At 41.5% G+C, this 12,313-nt stretch overlaps 1 protein-coding gene across 2 annotated transcripts in view; it reads left to right on the forward strand.

Moving 5' to 3' along the window:
- pacs1b (phosphofurin acidic cluster sorting protein 1b) overlaps positions 1-12,313 on the forward strand; it is a 67,666-nt gene that overhangs the window by 28,735 nt on the left and 26,618 nt on the right. For both annotated transcript variants that reach the window (XM_085806226.1, XM_085806227.1), the window contains exons 2-3: positions 9,995-10,082; positions 11,378-11,461. In XM_085806226.1, coding sequence (XP_085662352.1) covers positions 9,995-10,082; positions 11,378-11,461 — 172 coding nt within the window. The remainder of the gene's footprint in view (positions 1-9,994; positions 10,083-11,377; positions 11,462-12,313) is intronic.

Consider the following 12,313-nt stretch of genomic DNA (forward strand, 5'->3'; position numbering starts at 1 on the left):
CTGAACAGAACATTTTAATTGTGTGTCGATAAGAAATATTTGCATTAATACATCACTATCACTTACACCTTGACAACCCTAATAATAAGTATATCAATATTTTTATTGATGCAGATTTAAGATTATGACATTAAAAAAAAACAAAAAAACACTGGTCTGGACTTCACCTAGCTAATGTAATGACGACCTATTGATTCAGATTATTGTTTCTATCATCTCTAAGACACTGGATCTCACTGTGTGTGTGTGTGTGTGTGTTTGTACGTGTGTGTGTGTGTGTTGTGTCCAGAGCGATCAGGGTTTCGGCCCTGGCCGCGTGTCAGACTAATCCATGTAATGGAATGATAATGAGTTTGGAGGAGAAGAGGAGGAGAAGCTAATAAAGAAGGAGAGCACGACTCTCACTCTCCGGCTCGACGACAGATTCGGCAACGCCATTGATCACAATTACCTGGGGGAGGAGGGATGGAGGGGGGTGACTTAAGAGAAGGAGAAAGGGTGGAGCGGGCGCTGTAGAGTTGACTTACCGTTACATAACGGAGGGAGGAGGACAGGAATTGTCCTTAAACGAGGGAGGAGACGGAGCTCTGATGACAGGAGGAGGAGAGGAGGAGAAAGATGATGGATAGAGTGAGGAAGGAAGGAGGGAAGGAAGGAGAGGTGATGTGGGATCAGAGGAGGTGAGGAGGTGTTGGGGGGGTAAAGATTAAAAAAGAGGAGAGGACGGGGTGTGGAGACTCTATTGTGTTGTTTTTTTTGCTGTGACACAGCAAGGTCACACCTCCCATGACAGACTGTTGTCAAGGGAACCATAGGCACCTTCCTCTTAAAGCCACAGGCGTTCACACCCACCAGCCCCTCCCATACCCACACATACCGCATCTACACACACACACACACACACACACACACACACACACACACACACACAGTTACACTTCTCTCACATTTAGACACACTCACACACTTTGAAGTTCATCTTTAGGCTTCAGTTTCTCATCCGTCTTCATTTCCATCATGGCCGTCTTTCCTCTCTCTCTCTCTCTCTTTGAAAACATCAGACAGTTAATACATTATAAAAAATCATTCATTTCATCATTCACTGGGTAAAAATGCCAAACACTTTCCAGTTCTGGCTTCTTAAGTCTGGTCTGTTACATTCAATGGAGCCAACAGCTGTAAATGAATCTTTCTTCAAATTTCTCCTTGTGTTAATATTTTGTGTTTGTTTTGCTCGGCTTCAAATCCAAGAGCGCTAACTTCTTAACAAACCGTCACTTTTTTCTGCCACTGGCGTCTTACTCACTCACTGCTTTATTTTCTATTTTCTAAATTACTAATACCGAAGCGCGAGAGGCTGCAGGATGACTTCGTGCTCTCGTCAATGACTCAAACCAACTCCCAAGATAACGACTCGCTCACAGTAGGAGAAGTAAAATCATTAGTGGTCCGTTGATGTGACGGAGCGGAGGGAGGAAGATGATTAAAAATGCGAAATGCAGATGATTATTTCTGAATGAATGAAAGACTGAAATCTTTGTTGCTGATCAATTAATTCATCGTGCATGCTAAAGGTCATTTACATACTTTGGCAGTTGTTAATATAAAGTCTGTATGTGGGGAGCACTGGTGTGTGTGTGCAGTGTTTTTTGATTTGTGACAGTCTCTCTGTGTCACTTTTTGATATTTTATTGATTGGCGATTGATCAGTAAATTGGAAAAACTGCCAGGACTGACAGATAAATCTATAAATTGAGCTCTAACTCGATGAAAAGTGAAGAATTTTCTTCATATTTTGCTTCAGCTCACTTTTCCTTTGATATTTCATGGCCTATAATTGTGTGTTTGTTTTCCTTTGTGTGTGTGTTTGTGTACGCGACCTACGCTCGTCTGTGTTTCCTCTCTCTGTCTGGCCTTTCCATAATGTCAGAGGTCAATCTTCCCACACACATTTATCGAACTGCTCTCTACCTCCGTCAGCTCCATCCTTTCATCCCCCCCACCCTAACCCAACTCCCCAACCCCTCCTCTGCCGCCTTCTTCCCTAAACCAATAAACAGATAAACAGCAGTGGCTTCTGGGAAAACACGAGCGGCGATCAGGAATTCAGTGACAGTGACGGCGGTGACTCAGACGTTAAGGTCTTCCTCCTCCGGCGCGTCCCACAGAAACACAGGGACCGTCTCTGCCAAACTGACCCACTGAGAACACACACTTTGTCTCACACACACAGTAAAACACACACACACACACACACACACACACCCTACGGACAGGAGGCTTTCTCAACATGAGCTCTCGTCTCGCTCTTCGTCTTTTTATTACGTAACATTGAAGCAAGGCCATGAGTGAAGATCCTACGTGTGAACACCGTCGGCCGTCGTTGCATCAGATCCATTAAAACAGTTAAATTGCAAAATGTGGAAAATTCACATAAACTTTCCGAGAGCTTTGCAACAGGCACAGAAAGAAAACAGGCTGTAGCTGCAGGAAGAGACGTCTTTTAATTTACAGGATGTCCAGAAAAAGCAAAAATCTTCGCACATCCACTTCTCAGGCAGGTGCGTCGGAGGGCGACAATCAAGTCCAAATAAGAAAAAGAGGAGTTCCCGCACACATGGCCAACTTGCAGAATTTTATTATGCAACGTTTCGGTACTAGACCTTTTTCAAGCAAATGTTTGCGCCACCACAGGAAGCCATCTTAAATAGGAGTGGCTGTGTGACACAAACCAATCACTTTCCCACACGTCTGGATGTGAGGAATTCAAATATTAAATATCAACATATAGACAATAGGAACAGCATCAATGTAGTAGGTAAAGAACAATGAATATACAATAAATATTAGACTGCCGTGACTGGATACATTAGGTCCTAATGGAAGGTAATAGCAAATAATCACAGTCAGAAACAATAAATACGACAGATACAATAGTAAAATAGAAGACAGAGGGACTTGCAATAAAAAATGTGCAAGGATACAATAGAAATCTGAAAAAGTCTAAACAAATCATGCAGGGTCTACCTACATATGTAAATGAGCACAAGACCAGAGGTCATATAGGTTCATAGTCTGGTGATGTGGACATAAACATACGTGGCTGCATCTTCTATAGCTGGACAAAACCCCACCAATAGACATAAAAAGATGTTAACAATAGCAATGTCAGCATGAAAATCACAAAAAACAGGTGAACAACATTTCATCACTAAGGGATCAAAGGAAACAGGTAAACAACATTTCATCATTAAGTCCCTTAGGTGCCAGTGTTTGGAGGGTGTCGATCCAGAACACTTCTCTCTGTTTTAATAATTTGTCATGATCACCTCCCCTGGGTGGTAAGGTGACCTGCTCAATGCCACAGAACCGTAAGGAGGAGATGTCATGATGAGAATTATTGAAGTGTATGGCTATGGGATAGTTCGGGTCGTTTCTGCGGATACTGCTTTTATGTTCACTTATTCTTTGTTTGAGTTTTCTTGTGGTTTTCCCAACATAAGCCAGACCACACGGACATCGTATCATATATATCACGTGGGTGGACGCACACGTGATAACACTATTGATTGAAAATGTTTTGCCCGTGTGGGGATGGGAAAACTGATTGGTCTTGTAAGTGTTGTTACACTGTGCGCAGTTACCGCAGCGATAATTGCCATTAGGAAGCGGTTGGAGGAGTGTCTGGGTGAGTCGACTGGATCGAACATTTTTATCAAAATTGGCACGAACTAAATGATCCCTTAAATTTCTCCCTTTTTTCTCTCTGCCAAACTGACCCACTGAGAACACACACTTTGTCTCACACACACAGTAAAACACACACACACACACACACACACACACCCTACGGACAGGAGGCTTTCTCAACATGAGCTCTCGTCTCGCTCTTCGTCTTTTTATTACGTAACATTGAAGCAAGGCCATGAGTGAAGATCCTACGTGTGAACACCGTCGGCCGTCGTTGCATCAGATCCATTAAAACAGTTAAATTGCAAAATGTGGAAAATTCACATAAACTTTCCGAGAGCTTTGCAACAGGCACAGAAAGAAAACAGCCTGTAGCTGCAGGAAGAGACGTCTTTCAATTTACAGGATGTGAAACAAATTTGAAAAAATACATATAAAATGACCTTTAAAGGGCAAATATTAACTTGCTCTGTTTCCAATTTATCTTTGTCACTTTTACTTTTTGGTATTTCAGATATGCTTATGTATGTTTCAAAGTTTTGAGTTTCGTCTTGTCCTCAGATGTTTTGTGTTCTGTCTCGGCTATATTGTAAATGAGGTTGCTCCGACCTCAATATATTTCCAAGTTTAAATAAAGGTTATAATAATAATAATAGCTTATTTCCCTTGATAAATGTCTTAAATATATAAACGGCTATAAAAGATTCATTGTTTTCCAGCAGATTTATTATTTTCCAGTTACATTATTGATTATTCCGGTACATCAGGTGGTGAACACATGTTGCTCAAACACACCCACTCCTCCACTGTACTGTTCTCTATACTGTTCACTCCTGTGCGTCTTCTCTGGAAGTAGAGTTTGTTATATTCCTGACAACAAATTAAAAGAAGTGAAACCTGTGAGCTGTAGGTAATATATGCGTCAGCACACGTTTTACAAGTGAAGCTGTGGGGGGTTTGTACAGTTACCTCACACAGGTTTGAACTTGCTGGATGGATGTGGAAAGGTGAGCGATCCTCTTCCGTTTGTACTTTTTATAGTTTGTTTTAATTTCCCTGGAGCTGCCAGACGGGCGGAGCTACAGCGGCTGCGTCAGGCGACTGTTACTGTTACTGTTAGGAAGTTTTCGTCAACCACAGGAAAAAAAAGGGTTTAAATGCCAGTTTAGTTCAGTTTTGAGTGGTTACGACCTAAAATGAATGACTCACCGCGAAAACCAGTGGCTGCTTTAACTTCCCACTATTGTCATGTCACATGCAATGAAAAGACCTCAAGCAACAATGCAACGGTTATACTGATTATATTGCTTGGATTATTATGAACTCATAAAGTTTATTTCCTTTATTGTTGTTATGTGTGACAATAAGCCACTGTTCCCTCATCAAGGGGATCATGGGTATAGTTTATTCTGACTCTGTACTATTTTGGTCCTCAGTCACTGTCTTCTTGTTGACTAAATACTCATTAGATCACCAAAATAACCTTTGCTGCTGTTTGAGCTCTGGTGGACTGAAAAGAGGAAAAAAGGAAATTCCTGAACCTTTATAAAGGACATAATTTTATATATTTTGCATATTTGTAAAGATTTAGAATAGAATAAATGGACACAAACAGGATCAGGATGTCAGAAACCAATGAGAGACTGACTAACACATTGTTGGTTTAGGTCTTTTTTACAAAATATATTCCCCTAAAGTCGTTTTAAACAATCAATTAATTGATTTGTAGATTGTCCAAAGATGTAGTTGTGAGGTTTTGTTGGTTTTCTCTTGTCTAATGTGATGATGAACAATAGAATACCTTTGGATGCTGAAGTGTTCTTCATCGACCAGATAAGACAACAGTCTGCAGATGAATTGATAATTAAGGCTGAACAATGAAGAGACAAAGAGATGAGGGAAAGAAAAGAACAATGAAACTCAAACAATACAACATGTGACGGATCGTCTCTGTTATTTTAATCTTCTTTTCCGCGACTGTTAATTATAACAGAGCTGCAGAAATGATTGACATCCACCAGATGAATAAATAAAGACATTAAATCAGTATTATTTCTTGGACCTTGAAATGCTTATATCATATTTGAGCCCAATACGGGCTACAGTGTGTCCTAGTGGGAATTAATCCAAATCCTGGTTTAGCTGGACTCTAAAAGACAAATCGGGTTGTTGTTCTTTCCATTGTGTTCTGCAGCCTGTGATTACATCCCAGCTGTTGCCGTGCAGAAGCAGGTTTGTAATTATTGGTGCGCCGTGTTCCCGTTTCCATTCTTTTACTGTACAAGGAAATCCTCCCAGTCACTGTCCTCTGCTGGGATTCTTTCTTTTCTCTTTTTTGAATCCTCCTCGGCTCGTTTCCGTCCTTTTTTTTTGTTCAGATTGATAATAACTCACTGTGACGGTTGAGGGGCTGTCGAGGAAGGAGTGAGAACCGGATTGGACTGTTTTGACCTTTACCATGTGAACCCCCCGCTCCTCTTGTGAGGCGTTCGAGTGCTGGAGTGATGTTTCTGAAGCATTTGACTCACATTGGTTGAGTAAAAGACTGTTTTTCCTTTGTGCTGTTTCCTTCATAAAGAGATGTGCGATCCTTAACCCGATAGCAGTCGAGAATAAAACTGCGTTTCTGCTCGATGCTCTAATGGACGGCTTCTGTTTCAACCTTTGTAGAAAATCCCACCGGTATCTGCAGCGTCCATTCACTGAGCAACAATGAAGTACTGTTTGGTTATTTACTGTAAGTTTATCTCCAGGGAAACTTTGAATTGGTTCGTCCGTTGCATCACAATGACCAACAGTTGTTGAACGGACTGGTACGGTTCTGGTGCGGTTCAACCGACTGCTGCGGCACTTCAAGAGTTTCTGGTTTGATTTCTAGCGCCACCGCGGCTCTGGTTCTGGTTCTGCTTGGATTCAGACCTGCAGAGAGCACTGAGTCTTGATTTCAGGACCCTCCGACAAGCCACCGCCCCTCGGCAGCCTCGCGAAGGTCCCAGAGGGGTCGTAAACGGTTAATGTCTCGTCAACTCGTCAATCGATCACATCACTCCCTTTGAGGGGAAACGCTGCCGAGCTGTTACGGCCAGATGATGTCATGATGGGACTGACATCACACAGACTGTTTCTGGAAACTGAAACCTTTGTTCACAGTTTAATATAAACCATGAAACCCACTACATGTAAACAATAAGCTGGTTTAGGCACAAAGGTTTGGCCATTTGTGGCCGTTGTAGGCCACAAAGGTCTGTCACAGTCTGGTCTACAGAGGATTCACACTGTGCATCACCAGCTGTACCTACTGGTGCTGTTGTATCACAATGCGGCCATAATAACCATGACAAAATTTAGATTTTTCTGTCAGAAACTTTAAGTTTTATGGCCTTTGTTTCAGCAGAAACTTAGTACTTAGATTCAAAAGATGTACCTTGTATCTCCAGATCTTCCTGCTTTGGCTGATCTTTACATCCTTGCTTTAATATTTCAATTATTATTAAGGTGTTTTATTACGTATGATTTGTGGATTTTATTGTTGTTCTATTCTTTGGCACTTTATTGGTTTTATTGTGTTTTGTTGCCTGTTCTCAACATAAGTGGTAGGACCTTTGCTCAGCTACATTGTAAACGAGGCCTAACCCTACCTCGATCCATTCTTTAGTTTAAAATAAAGGTTGAATGAATGAATGGATGAGACAAGTGTTTCTCTGTTGGGCTTGTTTGCCTTCATTACTGATGCAACGAATCCTGGGGTAGTTTGGGACCACGAGGGATCCATCCTTTTGGATCTACTGTTACCTGGTCAGAGAAAGCTGCATCTGTAGGAGCCTTCGACTTCGAAATGGGACAGCCTGGTTTGTGACGCAGTAAAGGATGCGGTCCTTGAACTGGGACACAGAAAGAGACGACGTCTGCTGCTGCTGATGTCTCTCACTCTGAGTATGGGCCTCTCCCTCCTGCCTAATGCCTTACTGTACCTCAGGTGCTTCAGCCCCGTCCCAGATCGACCCCTGGCACCTGGCCCTCCCTCTCTGCTGTGAATCATCGCACTCGGATCCAGCAGGTGTAAGCAGAAGCTGCACTTAGCCGCTCTTTCCTCCGGCCGGGGGGAAAGAGAAATTGATTTCTTCTTATTCATAGGTTTTAACCTCTCCTGGGCACTTTGATCCCCGGCTGGAAAGCCACGGGCCTCGAGGAGGAAGAAGAGCCCTTAAAGGCGTTTGTCGTTGGGTGTTTTCAGCGGTTGCATCAGCAGCAGTCGATGCCACTCGTCCAATTTTCGGCGTTGGGACGCGAGCGCCGAAAAGAAAGATGAAAGGTAGTCCGCTAAGTGAGGTGTGGGGTGGACTTGGAGGCCGGCCCAGGTGGAGATGACAGGGAGAGAGAGAGAGAGAGAAAGAGAGAAAGAGGTGTGTTTGGATCAGGAGCTGCAATTTTTCTCTCCACTCGTGCTGCTGCCTTTAATCTTTCCAGTCGTCATTAGAGGTCGTATCAGGAGGAGCTCGAGTGTTTCTGTCCACACGTCACCGCACGACCTCCTCCGTCCTGCTCTTGGCAGCATTGTTGATGTTCTCCATCAGTGGTTGTATTGATTGATATTTTCTGTGAAAACAGACACGAATCGTCACATTTTAGAAGCTACAACCAGCAGAAATTGGTGTTTTCACTTATTAAGACATTTCTTATCACTATACACATTATTCTGTTTGTCTTGGAAATAAAAATCCACTCTTTTTTTAGTTTTTTCTCTATATTTCTATTGTCAGACAGTTCACCTCTTTGTGTCGGGCTCAGATCTCTGTTCTCTCTGTCTGTCTCTCTTCCTTTGCTCTTTTCTCTCCTCTTTGTCTGACTGCTCGTCGTTTCCTCCTCTGGATTCATCTCTATCTCCACATCTTTTTTCCTCTTATCTGTCATTTTCCTCTGTCTTTCCCCTCTCGTCTCCTTTGTCTCTCTGGCTCTTTGTCAGTCTGCCTGACTCTGCCTTTTTCCTGTCTATAATTCTTTGACATAATGTCTACTTTTATTTTTTCTCTCTCTCTCTTTGTTTTCACCCATATCTCTTCTCAACCCCCCACCACCACCATCGGCCCCGGCTCAGGTCTATTTTGGTGGTTTTACTTTGTGTCTCTGAAGCCCTGGAGATGAATTATTGAACAGACTGACCCTCCTGCTGTTTGGGTGCAGGGTGTGTGTCTTTTCTCTGGATCAATCCCACTTCTTTAAGTGCTTCTGCTCATGCGTGGCCCCTGTGTTTTTGAACAGTTTAAGTGTTTTTCCATGTGTGTGTGTGCGTGTGTGTGTGCCTTGTGAGACTTGTGGCTCAGACACTAACTTGTATTTGCACAAGCTCCTGTTTCTTCAATGACTGTCAAATGGAAGAAATCCAGCATGAATCTGTTTGTGTGTGTTTTCGCTCTGACGTAAGTGTTGGGGAAAAGGACACTTTTACCAAAATAGCAAACCATTTTCAGTAATGTCGTGGGCTGGATTGAATCTTTTTTTTTCTTTTTCTAACAGCTTGTCATCCGACAAAACACAAAGCTGCTCTAAATTTTTCAGAGAAAGTGGAGATGGAGCAGGAAGCAGACGACAGATCACAGGGTTACAAGCTGCAACATCACATGTGCATTTAGTCCAGGATGTGCTCTAATATTTTACCTACATATGTACAGTTTAATTAAAATTAATAGTACTTTTAGTATAAAAAGATATCTTGTTTTTGTATTTCATGTTTCTATATTCACAATAATTTTACTTTTCTCTATTTGCCCAAAGTGCTCTCTTGTATTTTACATTTTTTCCCGAACATCAGTCTCAGTGTTGGAGTCAAATTTGGTCTCATAAATATAGAGGATGAAAATCTATACTAATATGAATTCCAGTTTGCTGTCTTGTTGTTTATTCAAACAAATGGTTTTACTGCGTTTTCAGTGTTGTTGCTGCAGTTTCTGATTTTAATTTAGATAAAGTCATTAACAGTAAAGTCTCCAGCTGAGCTCCGTTTTTAAGCTTCATGAGTCAGAAATAAGCAAAAGAGATTTAACAAGAAATTGTTTCCAGCGTCAACAGCGTCTCATCCATGTTTCCTCCTCCAGGCAGAACGAATGTTTATCACAGGGAGTTACATAAGAAGCAGAGAAGTCTGACCTGGTGTTGATTTGATGAATGTGAATAAATTCAGCTCTGGTCAGTTTTACAGTTTAAGTGTCCAGTTTGGCTTTTAGAGGGAATAAGTGGACGTGTACGAGCACCTTGACGCTCGGCTGATGAATATTCAGTCTAATTGTGTGTTTCTTTTTCTCTCCAGGCTGTTCAATCTGACTCTGAAGAAGCTGATCATGCTGAAGGAGCTGGATAAAGACCTCACCTCCGTGGTGATCGCCGTCAAACTGCAGGTACGTACGAGACGGCTCCATCCGCTCACAACAAAACACACAAAAACAAACCTGAACTGATGTGTTTTCATCTTTAAATCCAGTTGTTTCTTAAAGCAGCACATGGAAATATATTTAAGTGTATTGTGAAATGAAGCTTTGAAATGTGGATTCAAACTAAAGTAGCTTTATGCATGACATTTTACACATCTAAATCTAAAAATGATAAGAGGCCTCATCACAGCAACAATGTTGACATATATAATTGATATATGATATAATTATCAATCAATATCAATAATCAAATTTATAAATAAAAGATCTATTTGTGACATTTTCAATCATTTAATTCAGACCCTTTAGTTTTTTTTGTATTTTAGGACTTTGAGTCTTGAATTCATTTTTCCCTGAAGGAGCCAAACAGATAGATGTTGAAACGCTGCTGAATGAAGCACAGACACTGCACTTTTTTTTCTCTTTCCTCTTTTTTCTATTTCTGTTGTGCTGTTCATTGTTTTGTTGAGTCAGGTTATTGGATCTGGACACACTTCCCTTTTTCTGCCTTTTACAGACAAAACACTGTTAGAGTCAGATGTTTCCAGCTTCTCTAAGTTACATTCTGTATACTTGTTTCAGAATCTGCAGCGTTGCAATGTTGTTCATTTATGTACAGATACAGATAGAGCAGGTTATTTAAGGTGATTAATTTGATTTTGTCCAATTGTGTGTAAACGTTTTCTTGCAGACTGCACATAAAGCCATAGCTACTATGATGGAGGATATTATAGGAGCTAGGAAATAAATCTGAGTCTGAATGCACAAAAATAAACAGTTTTTTCTTGTGCTTGTTATTAGAGTTTTTCTGAAAAATGCAATTTATAGCTTCACTTACAGTAAATCAATATATTGCAGTATATTATTGTATATAGTCACCCCCCCCTTCAGGATGTGTGTCGTATAACCAGATTCTTGCCAACCTACAGCCATAAAATTGATGTAAACCCACAACCACTTTATAGTTGTTATTAATTACATTTAATATACCATTTGAAATGTTATCAATTTAATATCATCTTGTTTTCTTCGTGGTCTCTAAACCAGTAAATCCTCTGTCTCTGTGTGTATAGTTCAGACGGTAGAGAGAGTACAGTTTTCCCTCTCTGCTGCTCCTGTCAGTCAGTTTCATCTTCTCTTTCATCCTCCTTTGTTCCAGTGCTCTCCTCTCTGCGTGTGGTTGATGAGTTTCTCACAACGCTCTGTCTTTTGTCTTTTGTCTCCCTCCCTCCCTCTCTCCCCCTCCTCCTCCTCCTCCTCAGGGCTCCAAGCGAATCCTGCGCTCCAACGAGATCCTGCTGTCCTCGGCGGGACTGACGGAGACCGACCTGCAGCTCACCTTCTCCCTGCAGGTACAGACGAGGTCACAGAGGTCACGCAGACGTCCGTCAGTCAGAGAACAAACGCAAACTTTTTTGCTTCTGAACTGTTTGTGTAGATCAAACAGAAACGGACAAATATAACACCTTTTGATGTCTTTGATGTATCAGTTCCCCCAACATGTCAACTCATTTTTAACTTTAAAGAAAAAAAAAAAACATAAATGAAGTTTTGATCTGGAACTGAAATATTTAGAAAATGATCCGGGGGCAGGTGTCGTCGTGTACCTGCTTTTTTTTTTTTTGTGGAAGATCACAGGGGCGACCGTATGTGACGCACTGCTCTGATCACAGGTGGAGTTATTCTCTGTGAACACATGGGCAATCAAATATTTAGAGGTAAAAAAAAAAAAAGAAGTTCTGTTTGCAAAAGAGCAGATGAACCCCGTCCACCCACCTACCAACTCACCCACCCAAAAACTGCCTCACCCCAGTCCATCCTCACATTGATAATTGATGATTTTCTGAACAAATAGAGACACAACAACAACTAGTATTTACAAAAACAAACTTTTTTCTTTTATTTTCCAAATTAAATCTGCAAAACAAGTGGCAGCACAACATACAATACGATATGATGCGATGCAATGCGATACGTTGCAATGCGATGTGATGCAATGCGATGTGATGCAATGTGATGCAATGCGATGCAATGCGATACAATGCGATAAGATGCGATAATATGCGATACGATGCAATGCAATGCGATACGATGCGATGTGATGTGATGCGATGCAATGTAATGCGATGCGATACGATGCAATGCAATGCAATGCAATGTAATGCAATGCGATACCACTTTATTGGCAGCAGGCCGAA

Source organism: Trachurus japonicus, chromosome 18, assembly GCF_045865225.1.
Source record: "Trachurus japonicus isolate A0001 chromosome 18, Traja_1.0".
NCBI classification, from domain to species: domain Eukaryota; kingdom Metazoa; phylum Chordata; class Actinopteri; order Carangiformes; family Carangidae; genus Trachurus; species Trachurus japonicus.